Source organism: Numenius arquata, chromosome 25, assembly GCF_964106895.1.
Source record: "Numenius arquata chromosome 25, bNumArq3.hap1.1, whole genome shotgun sequence".
NCBI lineage: Eukaryota > Metazoa > Chordata > Aves > Charadriiformes > Scolopacidae > Numenius > Numenius arquata.
Window position 1 is genome coordinate 523276 of NC_133600.1, and position 18959 is coordinate 542234.

The 18959-nt window shown below is 51.7% G+C and overlaps 2 protein-coding genes across 2 annotated transcripts; one reads left to right on the plus strand and one right to left on the minus strand.

Moving 5' to 3' along the window:
- Positions 1-494: 494 nt before the first annotated feature.
- Positions 495-7850, minus strand: BTN1A1 (butyrophilin subfamily 1 member A1). The gene is made up of 10 exons (XM_074163768.1): positions 7766-7850; positions 6327-6674; positions 5501-5782; positions 4402-4506; positions 3861-3881; positions 3217-3237; positions 2528-2548; positions 1995-2015; positions 1497-1529; positions 495-1012 (listed from the first exon to the last, which is right to left on the minus strand). Exons 1-10 carry the CDS (start codon positions 7848-7850, stop codon positions 495-497), a joined length of 1455 nt encoding a protein of 484 aa, XP_074019869.1.
- A 3261-nt stretch (positions 7851-11111) lies between these two features.
- LOC141475564 (butyrophilin subfamily 2 member A2-like) lies at positions 11112-12225 on the plus strand. Its single transcript, XM_074164003.1, has 2 exons — positions 11112-11169; positions 11705-12225. Exons 1-2 carry the CDS (start codon positions 11112-11114, stop codon positions 12223-12225), a joined length of 579 nt encoding a protein of 192 aa, XP_074020104.1.
- Positions 12226-18959: the final 6734 nt, after the last annotated feature.

Genomic DNA, 18959 nt, shown 5'->3' on the forward strand with positions numbered 1-18959 from the left:
AGCGCCTACAACTCCCCACAGGCTAAAAGGAGGTGGAGACAACGCCTCGGACACAGCCATTTGGTGCTGACACACATACAGACACATCCTACTGAAGTAACTTTATTCTGTACATTTAAAAAGCAATACCTGTTGCAGGAGTGTCCTTTTGGTGGAAGTGTTGTTCAACAGTTAAAGAGCGAGGATGAAAGGCAACAGTCACAAGTTGCAATTGCGGAAACTCTGACCAAACATAAAGGGTTAATTCTTCCCCTTGAGGGACATGTAGCACCAGAACAGATGTCCAGAGAGGTAACGAGATCTCCACCCTTGGAGATCCTACACAATTCAGCTGAACAAGGTCCAGAGACACCTAAGGCAGCTTTGAGGTTAGCCCTGGGGTGAGCAGGTGGTTGCAATAGAAATCTCCACAAGTTCCTTCCCACCTAAATCTTTCTGTGAGTCTGAACTACTGAGGTCCCCTAAAAAAGCCTTCTCTTACTCCCTCCTTTCCATCAGGGCCACATTTTGAGCCATGTCCCAGGACCCAGCCAGACCCAAGGATGGACTCTTATTCCCCCAAATGAAGCCAGGGGAAATGTGAAGATGGGAATCCCCCCATCAACACTGAAAAATGCCACCCGTCCCTCTTCATAATCCAGAGAGACTCGGATCCGCTTGGGAGTCTGGACTTCAGGAAGCAGAGTGCGATTGGGGGATGTGAGAGCTTGGAAGTGCCCTGCCCACTGCCCCACTGCCCAGATGCCCTCCTCTGGTTTAAACTCGATCTCGCCTTTCCTTTTCACATCTTCTCTGGAGACCCCCACAGTCCAACCTCCTCCATCCACCGCCTCCACCTCCCAGTAGTATCTTCCCGAGGTGAAGCCTTCACGGCCCAGCACACAGCGCCATGGGTTAAATCTCTCCGGGATGTCAGGGATGTCCTGCCGCGTGTCTTGTCGTATCACACTTTTGCAATCCTCAGACAGGACAAGGTCACAGTGGGCTGTGTCTGGATCCAGAATCACCTTCACTGCAGGAGAGGCAGAGTCAACACATCAGGGCAGAGCTCCCCCCAGGAGAGATCTTTGCTGGGGCTGCATAGGACAGAAGAAAAAGGGTGCAAGCAATAGCTGGCAGACTGTGGCACGAGAAGCTGCACAAGGTAGCAATACTGGTGCAAGGAACAGAAAAATTAAGCAGAGAGATGTCATCGAGCATGGAGGGAAGAGGATTGTCAGCAGACCTCTAGGCTGAAAAAGTCCCCGTGTCTCTAAAATGAGGCCAGCACTGCTCACTGAGGAGCAGGACTCTCCAGATTCTCTTGAAACTGGGGCACTGGTGTTTTGGGGCAGCAAACAAACAAGGGGCCTGAGTGTTATGCTTCCTCCTGTAAAGCGGGGGCTGGCAGAAGCATCCCTGGTCCCACCAGCATCACTGCGGGAGGGGAACTGCCAGGAAGGGAGCTCAAAGCAGGGAAGATGATTCAGCACCCCGAAAGAACAAACTTTAATTACCTTCTTCTATTGGCACTGCGCATCTTCTCCATGCTTTAAAAAAAATAACCACAGATGAGACGTAATCTGAAGACACCTGTACTGGATTAGCTCAGGATAACGATATACCTGTGTAGTTGCACAATTTCTGAATTGTTGCAATATTTGTATCTCACAAAATGTAGCTTCAGAACTTCAACATCTAGGTATGTGAAAGTGCTCCACGCATTTTCCACGAATATAATCACACTGCCTGTCCTGACTCAGACACATATTTATGGTCTGTTTGTACTTTCTTTGAAAGCTGAAAGCATTTTCTTCTTAATATAGAAGGATTACAGGAAATATCTTAAAAACACATAGAGAGCAAAGGAAAAGAACATTTCTGAAATGAGTTCAGTATTTGCTACCTCTTCCTTTCCCAGAAGGAAAACCAAAACTGGGGCATGCTTGCAAAACCCAGATGAGAAGATGGCCCAACTGAAAAGTCTCCCACATAGGAAGGAGAATGATACTCACCAAGTTCCTTAGCTTGCTCTTCTGAAAAACAAGATAAACCAATACAATTGAGCTGTGGGATATTGATTTGGACATACCCTCTCCCATAACCACCCACACGTGCAGGAGAGTGGGTTTCTGCCAATGCCTTTGTGCACTCCAAGGCTGCAGCTCTGCTCTGCAGGTGATGGTGCAGGTTGTCCTGCTCAAATCTGGGGCAGGAAGAGGTCTCCAGGGGGTCCCTTGCCTACAAGGGGACCTGTTACACAGTGTTTCCATCAAATCAGGTGCCGGCAGCCAGTGCTGGGAACTCTCACCCTGTCTGTGCTGCCACTGCAGTCATCCGTCCCCAACTACAGACACCATCTTCAATGATCTTTAATTTTTTATTCTCAAATTTCTTCTCTCCCTTTGCCCCCATCCCCAACCACTTTCCAATTCTTCAATTCACTTCACAGTTTAAAAATGAAAAAGAAAAAAAAAACCAAACAAAACCCACCACCCTAAGCAGATTCTATAATAAAATCCCTTGTAAGGAAGAGAAGGAGACTCACCGATTTCTGCATCGCGGTCTCCTGAACAACAGAGAGAAACACACCTGAGTTGCTGTTTGACACAGTCCCTTCCCTGGGATCCCAGGTAAAGGCCCACACAGGCGGGGGGAGGTTGTGGTGAGGGGGGGCAGATGCACTGATTTGTACTCTGACTGCAAGGATGCTCATGATTCCTGGGAGAGCTGACCTGAATTTATTTATTTTCCTCATCAACCACCATTGGCACCAGTTTAGCAAGAGTTCATTTTTAATAGCCAAATGACTATTTCATGGCAATTCCATGAGCTACAAGCAAGCAAATACCCAAGCAAAAATATATGCCCTCTTCAGGTGTTGGTTTGGTTTTGGGGTTTTTTTATATTTGTTGGTAATAAAGCAATCTGGATTTTTATCAGAAATTTCTCAACAGCTTAAATTTCTGTAATCTTCCCCTAAAACCCAGTAACTTTTCAATGCAATTTCACTACTTAAAGTAAAAGAGAATGGTAAAAAACATTGACAACCAATGTCAAAATTACCAATTACCAATAATGATAATGACTTTTCAGAGTGAATTTTCGTATTATTGAGGGGAGTGGGGAGTAAAGAATCTGCCTAAGAAGAACATTTGGACAGAACGAGAGCATAAATAAGAATATCTGAACGTTCTCACAGAGGATTTCACTGGGAAGGTGGGGAGTGGGACTTACGCAGTGCTGCCTCCTGCATCGCTGAAAAGCAAAACCAGAACAGAGCATCACCACCAAAGCCAATTCCTTTTTCACCAATTACAATTGTTGGGGTGGGGAGGAGGCTAAAATCGCTCACGATGGAAAAGCGTCAGCCCAGGAGATCCTCAAGACCTTTCTTCTCAAGACTTCGAAAGATCTTGTCCCCTCTCCCTGAACCCACCTGGGGCAGAGGCCAGGGCTGCCTTACCGGAGACCTGAGCTCCAGCTTCATGGCAGTGGCAAAGGGGCAGGTTTGCATCAACACAGGGTTAAATTTCACCTTCAGTGTCATGGAATCACCCTAACCCTGTGGTTTTTTTAGTACTGAGACAGCGCTGGGCCCCCTGCAAAATGAAATCCAAATCTTCCTCCAGCTTTGTGAGGAACCTTGAGGGCGCTTTGAAAAGCAAAGGTCACTGTTGGTACAACATCTGTTCATGCTTTCTTTGGTTCTGCAATGTTTTTTCCTTAAAATTACATCATTTCATCATTTCACAATTTTCTACAGTCACTAGCCCAACCATTCCCCACCCCCCCCCGCCCCATCCCCCAGAAATGTGCCCCATGAATTCTGCCGTTTGAGGGAATCCTTCAGTTTCTGGAAAATGGAAAGTAAATCTTACCTATTTTTTTCTCCTGCTTTCCTATAAAAGAAAAAAAAAAAAGAAATCTAAATAATTTTTAAAAAATCACCTCTTCCAAAGAGAACTGGTTGAACCACAGAAGGAGTTACAGCCATTTGCAAGGCAGAAAGTGCTGCAGTGCCTGCATGACCATCACCTTTTGGTAAGAAAGAGAAGATTTCTGTTTCCTTTAGTCCTCTGTATCATTTATCCCCAGAGGGGTTTTTCAGAGGGAGACCAAGCCCTGCCAGGCCCCAAAAAGTGCCAGGGTTGCTTTGCAGGGCCAGACATTGCTCCATTTCTGCTGGCAGAGAAATGCCTGGCACACGCTGCTTTAATGCCCGCATCCTTCCTTGCCAGCCTTTTTGATGGAGAAACAACCTTTCTCTTCTTGCTAGAAATGAAATCCCTGGGTCTTTAAGCTCCTGTGTCCCAGACACCAAGACAAGACTCCGACATTTCCCAAACCCACCTGGCTGTCAACACCAGGGGTGGCTGAACACGGCAGCCCCCTTCCCCAGACACAGCGCCAGGATGTTACCTTTAATTTTAAACAGATAAACGGCGACGGTAAGGAGTGCGACCACAGCAACCAGCACCACACCCAGGGCAGTCATCCAAGGATGAGCATTTTGGAAAAAGGGATCTGAAAAATAAAACCCCCAAAGGTGCTGGGTTACTCTGCAAGCAGCAGTAGGCAGTCGATTATTTCTTTTTCGTACAAGCTTATCCCAAGCAGGTCTGAATCGCCTCCACAAACTGACAAAAAATGAAATTAGAAAACCCTCCACATTTTGACAATTTAGCACTTGTCTCAGGCTGATGATGTTTTATCTGCATACATTATGGGGGAGAGGTTTAAAGGGTTTCTAACCAAATTATTTCTAGTTAAATCATGCTTTCTTCTCCTTTGGAAAAAATTATTATGTTCCATTAGGCAACATAGGATCAGAAACGGGGTAACATATGCATCAACAGCAACACTCCGGTGCAGTGCAGCATCACCAGGAGAAAAGTACGGGTATTTGGGGAAATAAATTCTCCCAAAATTGTTCATTCCCAAAGCAGAAAAGGAACAGGATACAGATGAAATGGCAGTGACATCGCAGTGCAGTTTGGTGTATGGCTAGTCCAGTTCACCAAATCTCATCTGCACAATATATTCCCCATCCCAAATCAATCTTCTGGTAAAAAGGGAGCTTTTCTATGTGACAAGGAAAAAATAAAATATATTCCAATATATGCAGATGCTAAAACAAGACATGGCGATTTGTTCCTCATACCAAACTAATGGAACAGGATTTCACAGCAGGTGAGACTAAGGGCATGGGTTGGTGTTTTTTTTCGTTTGGTTCCAGTGTTATGAATGTTTGTATTTAACCCAGGTGTCTACAGAAATTCTGCTGCAACGAGGGCTGCCTTTTTCCTTTTCCTCACCCTAAACCCACACTTAAGACAGACCCGGTGGATTTTGGCAGCACACCTGCACAGACGCTGCTGCAAAATACACTCGATGTGCCGAACACACCACAAAATGTGTGAAGTCTGCAAAATGCACCTGAGATTTTCTGTCAGTGGTGCTTTCAGAGCACAGCTCCATTGGGAACATTAACGGGGCGATGCCCGTGTCCCCCGCTCACCTGATATATAGAAAGCTGATCCCTGTTCTTGGCTCCGCGGGGCATGTCGGACCGAGCAGGAGAGGTTCTGGTTCGTGCCTCTGGTGAGGATTATGCTGGTCTCCGCTGCAAAGAGACCACTCTCGTCCTGGGTAACGCTTTCCGAGAGGGATGGGAGATGCCGCCCGTGAGAATCTTGCCACAGCACCTGGGGCTGCGGGTACCAGCCGGCCGAGCGACAGGCCACCCGGATCCCCCCGCCCTGGTACTGCTCCAGTGCGATGAGCGGGGCAGAGCCGCTGGCTGCGGGAAAAGAGAGACCCCAGGTGACCCCGTGGGATGCCGGATATTGGGGAAAAAGGTGGCCTGGCTGCTCCTCTCCCTGACAAGAAGGGATGAACTTTGACAAAGACAAATCCCAGGTTTTTTTTTAAGACAAGCGTCACCTGGAGTCTTCTTACAGTCTTTTTGAGATCACTGAAAGATCTGCTCGAGAGGCTTCTACTGCAGCAAAATAATCTGCAGGCCTGGATGTTAAAATATAAAAGCACGAACCAAGACATTCTTACTTTATTATGCAATGCCAAATTTTTTCTTACACTCTTTTGTATGAAGAAAACTATCAAGAACACTTCTAAAGTAGGTAGCGTATCTCACGAGCTCCTTATGGCTGCTCAGTAGGCAATTTTACCTCTCTGAGACATTCTTGGTATTTTCAACCACGGGACTTAATAAAACCCTATTTCCAAAGCAACTGCCTGAAATTGCTGCTGGGAAGAAGGCCAGGGAAGAAGAACGCTGGCTATGAACAAGTAAATTAGAGGTACCAGGGACATGGACTACAGACCTGTCACCTTCAGCTCCACCACAGCCTCGTCGTAATCCGAGTCACGGTGAACAAAGCAGGTGTAATTCCCTCTGTCGGACAGTTGGACATGGAAAATTTTCAAGTTCAGGCTGCCCATGGAGAGGCCGTCCTTCAGCAGCTTGGTGCGCCCTTGGTATTGAGGCATCTGCTCCCCGTACTGGTCCTGGCCCCCCTTGTAGCGATGCACAAAGGGCGAGAACTGTTCCCGAAACCAGACCACATCCATCTCCCGCGCGCTCTGCTCCGGGGAGAGGCGGCAGGGCAACACCACATCCTCACCCATGGCCACGGTGATGGGGCTGGGGGATCCCGTCACGTTAAGCGGAGCTGGGAGAAGCCGCAGGAGGAAGAAGAAATAACTGTGAGTTTGCTGAGGCGGCTGAGATTGGGAAACCAGGGGGTGCTGCTCCGCGTGGTTTGTGTGCTACCCTGCCATGCCATGGTGTCGGTAGCGTAACTGCGCTGGGGGAGAGGGGACATCGAGGGGGGGGGGCTGGGAGAGGGACCCCTGCCACACAGGATGGTGAAAGGGCTGGGGCCAGGCCACCACCCCTTCCTCTGCTCCTCTGTGCTGTACTTCTGTAAAAACTCTTCAAATCCCTAAAAGTTGATTTGTTCTCAAAGGGGACAGGTGCTGCTCAAGCTGTTTGGGGTGGGGAGAAGGCAGGATAAAGAAGGAAGGAAACGGCTGGAAGGTTTCTGTGTGGTTGGCTGGAGAAAGCAGACAACTTGGGTACAAGTAAAACTCAAACATCCTCAGCTAATCAGCACCTATAACAAGAGAAAAATACATCTCAGGTGCTCTGGGCATCTTTGGAAATTAAAAAAAAAGGCTTATTAATAAGCTTGTCCCTCAGCTCACAGAGAAAGTGGTTTCTGGTTGAAGAAAAACAAAAGAAAATCAACTTTGTTTTGGTAATTTTCAAGTCAACTGTTCTGTTGCATCCTTTTGCCAGGACTGCCTTGAGGGCTGCCAGGTCAGCAATCTAACAGGAAAAGAGCCCAGAATATTTTTTTAAAAGACTTTTTATGTTGGTTTTCCCTTTATTGAATTGGTTCTGCAAAGAGTCCAGCACACCCTGCACACAGCCCAGTAAAGTGGTGACATGCTGGGAACGTGCTGGAAACAGGGGAAGTGGGGAGGGAAATGTCAGTAAACTATAATCAGCTCATCGGCATCATCTGATCTCCACGTGGGTCCAGTGAGGTTGCATGAATGCCTGTGCTGACACGGGCAGAAGAATTAACCAGGATCCAGAGGGATGCTGGCACTCTCAGACCCACACAAGGTTTATGGCAAAGGCTGGACCCTGCTCCCTGCTCTGCTGGTCATGGGGAGTAGCTTCGCCGGCAGCTGGGGAGATATTCAGGCTGGAAGCAACGCCACAGGGCTCAGCAAGAACAAGGGGGATCCCCACCTGACTGCAGCTCGTGAACTTGGAAAACTAAGCCATAAACGATAAACGCCGTCAGAGAGCTGCAGAGGTGGAAACTGGAGAGCATCCTCTTCTCTGGAGCACAACCTGGAAATGGGGAAGGAGAGGGAAAGGGCAAAAGAGAGGAGAAAAAAGGAAACACACACAAAAAAAAAAAAAAGGCAGAATTTACTTTTAAATGGGTTTATTGCTGATTGCAGCCTGTTTTTATAATGTCTAGGGGAAAGCCTGAGATGCCAAAGAAATCAATTTTCCATCATCAGCCTGACTTTACTTAGTGCTTTACATATAAAGTATCCAATTGGTATAAAATTGTTGTAAGATTTTACCTTGGGGGAACAAAGGACAAGCTACACCACCTCCTCTAATTCCATGCAAAAGTGGCAGTCGTTTTAATATGGAGCCCTTGCTCTTCTTATACAGCTCTAAGAAAGAGATGGAAAAGCATGGGATGAGAAGAAGAAACCCAGATCGAACACGTGCTCCTCTGCTGGGGCAGAGCTGGCCCTCAGTATCCTGTCCCCTGCCGAGGGTGGGAGGAGGTCTCAGACCAGGGGGACGAAAATAAGCAAAACACTAACTCAACACCCAGGCGAGATGGGACCTGGCCCTGCTCTGAACACACCCCCACCCCCCTCATCACTCCCTGACTTAGACCCAGCTTTGTTAGTGAGGGCTGAAAACCACCACCAGTCTGGGCAGATGGCAGAAAGCAATTTCAATCTGCAGCTTTCCCAGAGACCCCGTGTACCTGGGGACACCGAGCTCTCTCACGGGCTCTGGGCTGGGGCAGGAGCCGCTCGACTGTCAGCCGGGGCGTCCGGAGGGGCCACGCTGAGCCGAGCTAAGAACTTCCTGGTCCAAAAACCAAACAAAAACGTCACTCTGTCCCACCCTGCCACCCGTTTCCTCCTGCACTGCCTCTGCTCAAAAATGGAAGTCGCTGAGTAATTTGGTGATGTTTTTGCTCCGGAAGTGCCCTTCTGTCAGCGCGTCTGCTTCCACAGGCAGGTCCCTGCTGCAGACACACATCGCTCTCTCCTCCTGTGGCTCTCGGGAGGCGATGGATGCTGGCAGCAGCTTGCACATCCCCAGGAAGAGCCCGGAGGCAGCAGTGGGATGGAGGGAGGTGACGGAGCTAGGATTTACTCCCAGGTTTGGGAGCAAAGCCCAGCACTGGCTTTAAAATTGCTTAAAAGCAATTCCCCGCTGGCCAAGAGGTGAGGCCATGGAGGGTGGTCTGTGGGCCAGGCCGTGCCAGCCCAGCCGGGTCCCGCACCCTCCTGTCCCCAGCCAGGAGCGCAGGGGCATGGGGCGGGTGACAGCATCTGCTCAGGTAAAGGGCCCCGCCAAAAGGGATGACAAGGAAAAGGGTGGTGATAAATGAAGCATACAGAGACACAGACCTGGCCAACAAGTGACAGTGGAGGTAAGTGTAATAAACTGACCTCATCACTCGTGCTAATTGCTGGGATATCACAAATCTGCAGGCATCTCTTCAGGGAGGGTCAGCCTGGCTTTTGCAACTGTTAAGGATGCAAGGTTGGGGGGTCCCAGACACCAGGGGGTGTCAGTGGAAGCACATGAACTGCAGCAGAAGGGATTCAGGGAGCACAAAATGGGGGACAGGCAGAAAGGGGTATAAAAGGGCCCAGTCGTAGATAAAATAGAGCCGGTCAGCACGCTTGGCTGGCAAGTGAGTCAGTGTCCAGGTCCAGGCAGGGGTGTCAGGCAGGTGGAGGGTCCACACTGGTGTCTGGGGGGACTCACAAGTGTGGGAAGCCTTCAGGATGACTGTGGGTGCTGCACGTTTGCAGTGAGCATCAAGCTGGACCAGCCAGCGAGCAGGGCACCCGTGGGGGGAGTGTCAAGGAGCCAGGGGCTGGGCAGGGGCATGGGGTGGACAGAGGGGCTGTGCTGCTGCTTCAGAATCTGCAAATGTGCACGTGAACTGGAGTGTGTCACACGCGTGTCTGCACTGGTGACCTCCCACCACGGCCGGCCTCGCAGGAGGAGGGACGTGGCTGCCTGTGCTGGTGTGGAATGTGGGTCCCGCAGGTGGGTGCTGCTGAGGCCAGGCTGCGGCCGACACACACACACGTTTAACTTTGACAGTGGTTGACCCTGCAGATGGGAGGTGCAGCAGCAGCCCCCACCATACCATGCCCATGCCACCATGCGACAGCATCATCGCCTGTCTGAATAGTCCCTGCCCAGCCAGTCTGTTCCCAGTCCTGCCTTCCCGGGCCCCCGTCCCAGCGCCAGGCAGCAGAGCCATCTGGCAGCAGAGCCATCTGGCAGCAGGTCCCTTTGCACTCTGCTTTATTTTGTGCTCGACTGGTGGCTTTCAGAGTGATGTGACAAAGCAGAGTGGGTGCCACCTCCCAAGTTCCCCATCAGTGCGGGTGAGGCCATCGCCCCTGGGCACACGAAAAGCTGCCTGGAGAACAGAGAGGTGGGATGCAAAACCCAGTACCTGCTGTCCCCCATTTACCAGTTGAGCAATGGAGGCAACATGTGCCCTGCAAACATCTCCACCCCAAGAGCCACTGGCAGCATGACAAGTCTGGGCAAGCAGCATGTAAGGAGCCAGACCCCTTCCCTCATCATGGTACACAGCCTGCACACCCAGAGCACGGCCACTGCTCTGTGGCTGGTGTCCCCAGGTGACAACCCACTGGGCTGGAGGTACACGTGGTGCCACTGACCCGGGGGGGCTCTGAGCATCCTGCCACAGGAAGATACAGTCTCTTCCAGCAGTGCAACAGGTCCTTATCTCCCACACACAGCTGGTTGGAGGGAGGGGAGACGCGGCAGATCCTGTGATGCAAACAGGACAGGCACTGCAGGAACATCAGCAGGGAACTCCCAAATTCAAGCATTAGATGAGGTCACACGCCCACCGGCAGCTTCAGGGCATGGCAGGCGGTTGCCAAGAGGAGGTGGAAGCTCCAGTGGTGTGGTGACCCACAGAGAGGCAAAGGTGCCTCTCTTGGCTGTGCTCTCCAGGCCATCCAGTCCCTCTGGACTTTGATCTGCTCGTGAGAAGAAGCTGGAAATGTTGTGCAAGCCCAGTCCAGCCAGGAGCTGCTGAGGTAGCCAGGGGAGCGGAGAGCAGACTGAAGACCTTCAGACCCATCCGAAACCTCCTTTCCCAGCACAAACCCACAGGTGAGTGTTGGCTGTCTAAAAAGTGCCTGAATGCCGTGACTTTTCCATCCTTCTGCTTCTTTATCATCTTTAGGCGAGTCTTGCAATTTCCACTTTCAACAGGGAATCCTGCCTTCCCTCCCACTGATTGCTGCAGACGTGCTGGTCTCTCTCCAGGATGGAGACAGAAGAGAGGGAGTCCCTGGCCCATGAGGTGGAGGAGATGAGTGGAAGAGGTGAGTTTTCAGAAGGGAAGAGGAGGGAGAACTGTCCTCTGTTAAGGAGAAAAATGCATCTTGCTTCTGCTGTGGAAGAGCTATTTAGGGTCAAAGCACCCTGGGCTTGTCCCAGCCTGGGCCTGTCATGGGGTTGAGACTTGGTGGCTGCAACACCCCCAGCTGAATTCCTTGTGCTGTAGACCCACCACCAAGACTCCTGAGGTGCCATCCTTGGCTCTCTCCATTGCTCACAGAAAGAAACAGGAATCTGGGGTAATGTCTATCACACTGGTTTGTACCCAGATGTGTCTGCTTCACTCTTGGAGCGCTTGAGACACCCAGGCTCAGGTCCAGGTGTCTGCGCAACAGATGTGCACCCATCCACTCAGATGCATCCTCCTCCAGGAAACTGGGGTCTCCCTGGCCAGGGATCACACATAAGCTCCTGGATCAGGAGCAGGGGCAGATCAGGGCAGCACTGAGGCTGGGGCAGGAGGGGGTTTCCCACCCCACGCTGGATGTCTCTGGGCAGCTTCTCCTCCTCTGTCCCCAGCTGATGTGATCCTCGACCCAGACACTGCCAACCCCTTCCTCATCCTGGCTGGTGACCAGAGAGCCGTGGGACGGGGGGACGAGTGGACCTTGCTGCCTGACAACCCCGAGCGGTTTGACACGGAGCCGTGCGTGCTGGGCAGCCAGGGCTTTGCCTTGGGGAGGCACTGCTGGGAGGTGGAGGTGGCCCAGGGGGGAGACTGGTGGGCTGTGGGGGTGGCCCAGGAGTCTGTCAGGAGAAAGGGGGTCCTCAGTTTTACTCCCCAGGAGGGGATCTGGGCTGTAGGGCAGTGGTTTGGACAATATCACGCTTTCACTGACCCTGACTGGACCCCCCTGCGCCTTGCCTGCCTCCCCAGGGCCATCCAGGTCTGCCTGGACTTTACAGGCAGGCAGGTGGCGTTTGCTGATGCTGAAAACGAAGCCCCAATCTTCGCTTTCTACCTGGCTTCATGTCCCGGGGAGAGGCTACACCCATGGCTCTGGGTGGGGATGGACTCGTGGCTCAAGCTGTGCCCCTGACACGGAATGTGGGTGGCAGGGGGGAGGCTGAAAAGGCAAACACCATTGTCTCGGGTCTTGGTGCTGGGAACTGGGAGGGTCCTGCGTCTTTTCCTTGCATGGTTCCTCTGGCCACCGAGTGGGACGACTGGCAGGGCTTGGAGACAAATACCACCAAAGAGCTTACTTCATCCCCTCCAGCCCACAGCAGGGCCTGCAGAGACAACGCACAGAGATTCGGTGCATGGAGGAGCTTGGTGCCAAGTGGCCCCGGGGCATCGAATGCCGCGGCACTGCAGAGCTGCCATGTACAAGGCCATGAAAAATACAGAAGGTTCAAACTCTTTAAAAGGTGCTGGAGTAGTGTCTCTGGCTTTTTCCAATTAATCTTAATGATTAAGTTAAAAAAAAACCCACACAAACCCAAACGTAGCTGGATGCTGGAGCTCATGATAATGCTTATCTTCTCCTTACATCCAAACCTCTCCTTGCCTTATTTTCACTTCTCACTGATATGTGCATTAAGCACATTTCTTATAGCAGAGCACTGGTGACAGCCACAGGGACAGCCAAGGGAGGTAAGTAAGAAACTGAGAAGTGTCTGAAGCCCACAGGTGAGGCGATTCCCCCAGATCTGCCCTTCTCTGATCTTCTCCCGTGAGGGGCTCTTTCAGCAGACCCCACCTGTGGGGGCTTGTGTCCTGACAGCAGACACTCCTCCTTCATCAGCCCATCCAGACAGATAATCTGCTTGGACAATTTAGCAGCATTTTCTTTCAATCTTGTTTTAATCTGCTTCTCCAGCTCCCCCAGCTGAGCCAGCAGCAGGCACTCTTGTTCCTCCAGGTACTGTCGCTGCTGCTTAAATTCAGGCACAATCTTCTGCCTCTCCACCTTCCTTAAGGAAAAATCCTTATGAGCAGGAACAATCCTCTCAAGGGAGGGTGGGACCATGGAAAAGGAAAGGGAGCAATTAAAAGTATCCACGGCTTTTACTTTCTGGTGTGGAGCGTGACTGTGATTCCCGGGGTGCTTATCGTGCACCAACAGCTGGACACAATGACTCAGTCTCCCAGATCCCAAGAATCAACCTTTCTTCACCCTCCCCAAATGAACTTCTTCCCGGTAGCACCATATACCTACTAGATAGTCCTGGTAGATCCACCTCTCCTTCCTTTCCCATTTCTCCAGTTCTCCCTTCTCTTTCCTGAGGCTCTTCAGCTGTGACTGGATTTTCTCCTGGAAGAAGAGACCTCCTTTAGGAGCTCCCCGCCACCCGCATATGCTCTGTGTCCATAAATCATTCCATACCCTGGGCTGGACACAAGAAGCCTCAGGCACAGTCAGTCTCTGGACCTGTGGCTCCAGGATGCTCGCAGGGGCCAGCGTGACTGGAAAGTGATGAGGGAACACGCTGGGGAGGGGGACTGGGGAGAAACTGAGGAGGAACAGGCAGAAAGGGGTATAAGGGACTGGTCATGGGTAAAACGGAGCTGGTCAGTGCACTTGCCTGACCCAGCCCCGTGCCTTATCACCGCAGTCTGTCCTACCTTCTCATTAAATCCTTTCTTAACTGTTTTGCATGATCTCTGTGTACCTGTGGGTGTGAGCACTGCAGGGACGAAGTGCCGGCTACTGGTGGGACCAGCGCCAGTGGATTTGGTGGCAGGTACTGCAGTGCCAGGGGGTGTGGGCACTCCAGGGCTGTGGTCGCAGCTCCTGGAGTCAGTGGGGTCCCAGCGCAGCTGCTGGAGCATTTCGAGGTCCTGAATTCCAGCCACTGTGTCTGGGAGGCTGCATGTCCCCAAACCAGCTGCAGGGGGGACTGGTGTGAGCAATGCGAGTGAGGAGCTCAGCACCAGTAGCTGGAGCAGAACCCAACACATGGACCCAGATAAAATCCCTATGGAGTCAGATGCCAAAAAGCAAAATAATATTAAGGACTGATTACAGTCACTATCGTCACCCTGGTCTGGCAGACAGCGACACACCGAGGGACGCTGGAGAGGTGACCAGGGCAGGAAATTATGGTCATATATATATGTAAACTGCACAACACAGTACTGAGGACAGACTCCCATTACCTTTATGAAAAGTTGATAAATGTTATGTCAAGCCACAAAGCATGAAAAAGGGAAACTGCAGCAACAAGAAGACATTGGTTACAAAACAAACAATCAAAAGCAGAGAGGGTGCAGTTACAGTGTCAACTCCTTGCGGAGACCATAGGCTTTTGCAAACCACAGACTGGAAAGCTTTCTGACAGGTACATAAAAACATAATTTGCAAAGAATGCCTGAGAAAGCAGGGAACAGACACGTAAAGAGCGATACAGTAGAGGGGCTGCACCAGAGAGTAACCCCCAGCCCTGAACCTCAGGACAAAGCACCATTAGAACAGGTCATTAGCATGGAGAAGGCAGCGCCTTCGCTCCCCGACATGAAGAAACAGCCCAGAAAGGTGCCCGGAGGGGTCCTGGCAGCCCCAACTTGCCCTCCAGGGCTGGGCAAAGTGTCCCAGCCCGGGGGCAGGAGGGGACCCAGCACAGGGCGATGCAGCCTTGGCATGAGTTGTGCCCGCCATCCAGCATCACCGGAGCACAGAAAAAAATCCAAGCGAATGGAGCAAACTGTCTCCTCCCAGAGCTCCTCAGCTGCCACCACGGCCAGGGGGGCAGGCAGAGGCACTTGGGCTGTTTTGGTTTCAGGAACAGAGCGAGTGCAGCTGCCAGGACTCGAGGAGTCCAGGATGCCCAGGTGGCTGTGGGTCCCCTGGGTGGCTCTGGGACCCCAGGTGGCACAGCAGGGCCAGAGGAAGGGGAACACAACCCCCAGTTCTCCTTCCATCCTGCCCTTATTTAAATTAAAGGGGGTCTGGTGTTTAGACCTGGTTCACTTTAACCAGAAGGAGCCCTGTTGTCTTTAGCAGGATTTTCCTCCATCAGTCACCCAGCTAAAACTCTTCAAATCCCCTTTCCACAGACCAGCTCCCCTTTTTCCTGTCTACCTCCATGTTGCCCACAGGGGTTTGGTTTTTCCTCGCCTTGCCTTTTCCTCCTCTGTAGGCCATACAGTTGCAAAGATGAAGTTTCTTTTGTTTTTCTGTTCCTTCATTACATACTTCATGATGCTCCGCGTTCACAAGCCAGAGGCAGGTAGGACTCCCCACCACAGTGCTTGCAGCTCATTTCGGATCAGCTGCATCTTTCATCAGCGTTTCCACTCGTGCTCCACCTTCCACCCAACGTGGTGGGTCACCATCCCAGGGAGTGACTGCTCTCAGCCCACGTTAACCCCAGGATTAGTGCTTTTGAGTGTATTGTTCCACCTCCACCCTCCCATTTATTTTGAGCTCAGGCAGCTGGTTGGATGCATTTAAACACCAGCAGTGCTGAGAGTATTTGCACGAATCGGCATGCACCTCACTGATAGCCATTCTGTAGGGAGTAGATATTTAGACAGATGTCCTTGCCTCTTTACTCTGGTCCTTCCCCTGCCACCTGGGTGCATGGACAACTTGTCTGCATGCAGGCCAGGCGGGTGAGTGAATTACTGAGCCAAAAGCTCTTCCCTGAAAGCATTTCTGGCCTCTCCATTACAGGCAGGGCAGGCACACAGCAAAACTCTCCCAGTGTCAACTCAAACAAATACTTCCCACGTAAGAGATGGAGGTCTTTGTATTAGTCCATAACGGTGTGGAGGTCAGAGCCCTCTTGTGTCCCTGGACCACCACAAAGAAGCAAAACCCTGCTGAGCTGCTGCAGGCGGTGGCACAGGCTCCCTCAGTGAGGGACTTCACTGCAAGCCCCTCTTGAATCCGTAATGGCCGGTGCCTCCTTGTGAGGGTCTGGGTCCAGCCCTGCATTCTCCAACATCTCCTGTTCCCCTTGTAGCTCACGGTTTGCATCTGCAAAAAGAAATTCCATGCACCTGCCCCCAGCCACTTTGGAGGTTTGCTTCTAATTAAACATTTCTCACTTCTCTTCATCCCCTCTGGCTGGGTTTGCAGTGCTGGGATCTGCTCCCCTCCACCCTGGTCCACACTGACACAGGGGGGCTGCCCTTCCCCAGGGACAAGGGCTGGCTCCTCGGAGGTGACCTGGCTTTGGATGCCTCACTCGTCAGTTGTGCGTGGCCACTGGGAGGGGAAGGATGAGGATGGGGATGGGGATGAGAATATGCTAAGCATAACAAGAAGGGCTTGTACAGGTACGTCAGCCAGAAAAGGAAGGTTAAAGAAAGTGTACCCCCCCCGATGAGCAAGAATGGCAAACTGGTAACAACAGATGAGGAGAAGGCTGAGATTCTCAACACCTTTTTCGCCTCGATCTTCACTGCCAACCCCTCTCCTCACACCTCCCGAGTTGAAGGACCAGGCAAAAACAGGGGCTATGAGAATGAAGAACTGTCCACTGTAGGAGAAGACCAGGTTTGAGACCTTCTAAGGAACCTGAAGGTACGTAAGTCAATGGGACCTGATGGTCCTAATCCACAGGTCCTGAAGGAGCTGGTGGATGAAGTTGCTGAGATGCTTTCCATTACATTTGAAGAGTCATGGCAGTCTGGTGAAGTTCCTGCTGACTGGAAAAGGGGAAACATAACCCCTGTTTTCAAAAAGGGAAAAAAGGAAAACCCAGGGAACTACAGGCCCGTCAGTCTCACCTCTGTGCCTGGCAAGATCATGGAGCAGATCCTCCTGGAACCTCTGCTAAGGCACATGGAAAATAAGGAGGTGATTGGTGACAGCCAGCATGGCTTCACCAAGGGCAGGTCATGCCTGACAAGTGGCCTTTTATGATGGCGCTACAGGTAAGGGAAGAGCAACAGATGTCATCTACCTGAAATTAGGCAAGGCATTTGTCACTGTCCCACATGACACCCTGGTCTCTAAACTGGAGAGACATGGATTTGATGGATGGACCACTCAGTGGATGAGGAATTGGCTGGATGGGTGCACTCAAAGGGTTATGGTCAACAGCTCAGTGTCCAAGTAGAGACCAGTGCTGAGGACATTCCACAGGGGACAGTACTGGGACCAGTGCTGTTGAACATCTTTGTCGGACACATGGACAGTGGGATTGAGTGCACCCTCAGCAAGTTGGCCGATGACACCAAGCTGCGTGGTGCAGTCGACATGCTGGAGGGGAAGGGATGCCATCCAGAGGGACCTGGACAGGCTGGAGAGGTGGGCCCACGGCAAACCTCATGGAGTTCAACTAGGCCAAGCGCAGGGTCCTGTACCCGGGTTGGGGCAATCCCAGGCACAACCCCAGGCTGGGTGGAGAATGGCTGGAGAGCAGCCCTGAGGAGAAGGACTTGGGGGTGTCGGTGGGTGAGAAGCTCCACACGCCCCTCAACGTGCGCTGGAGCCCAGAAACCCCCCGCACCCTGGGCTGCATCCCCAGCAGCGTGGCCAGCAGGGCGAAGGGGGGGGGGATTCTGCCCCTCTGCTCCGCTCGGGGGAGACACCCCCCAGTGCTGCCTCCAGCTCTGGGGCCACCAACAGCAGAAGGACATGGAGCTGTTGGAGCGGGGCCAGAGGAGGCCACAGAGATGCTGGGAGGGCTGGAGCCCCTCTGCTGGGAGGACAGGCTGAGAGAGTTGGGGGGGTTCAGCCTGGAGAAGAGAAGGCTCCGGGGAGACCTTGGATCCCCTTCCAGTCCCTCAAGGGGCTCCAGGAAAGCCGGGGAGGGACTCTGGATGAGGGAGGGGAGCCCTAGGAGGAGGGGGAAGGGTTTGACACTGAAAGAGGGGAGATTGAGATGAGATGTGGGGAGGAAATCCTTTGCTGTGAGGGTGGTGAGAGCCTGGCCCAGGTTGCCCAGAGAAGCTGTGGCTGCCCCATCCCTGGAGGGGTTCAAGGCCGGGTTGGAGGGGGCTTGGAGCAAGCTGGTCTGGTGGGAGGTGTCCCTGCCCAGGGCAGGGAGTTGGAACTCAATGATCTTTAAGGTCACATTCAACCCAAACCATTCTATGATTCTATCATTCTATGAGGATGGGGATGGGGATGAGGATGGGGAGCAGACAGCAGGGTGCCGAGGCAGGACAGAGCTGCTGCAGTGCTGCATCCACCGCAGCTGTGCATATTTGAGACCTTCTGTCGTCCGACCCTGTAATGAGGGACTTCACCTCCTCAGTTTGAAGCAGCATCAGAAACAGAGATGCCCAGCTGGAACTGAAGGTGAAAGGTTCGTGGTCTGTGTCTGCCTACTTTAGGAGAGCAAGCTCTTAAAAATGAAGGTCGGACTGCAGGGGCTTCTCCTGACAGTGAAGCTACTTGTAGTTTTTAGAACGGAGAGTCTGTTTGGTGCCAGCCAGGACACCTTGGCTTGTTTGGTTTGATTTGTTTTTTTACAAAGAGGGTCCAGGGCAGAAGCACCCCAGAAATGAGCAGACTTGGACATTTCTATTCTCTTTCAGTCAGATTATATGGGGGCAACAGGTAACATTGCAGGTGGAGATCGTGCCCTATTTCAAGGGGTGTTTTTTCCCTGTCACCCATTGTCCTTCACTGTTTAAGACAAGAAACTGAGAAGCACATGGGTTCCTGAAACATAAAGACTCTTAGTCTGATAGTGGCTTGGTATAAGATCAAAAAGCTTATTCTTCTTGTTCGCTCTGTGCAAAATAATCAGTTTCTCACTGCTGTGGTTTCTGGAATCTGAGAGTAAATCACAGACGTTGAAAACATGCGTATCTTAGCCCAGTTTTAATTTTTCCATTTTTGCCAAGGGGTTTGGTGCTCACATCCCTTTG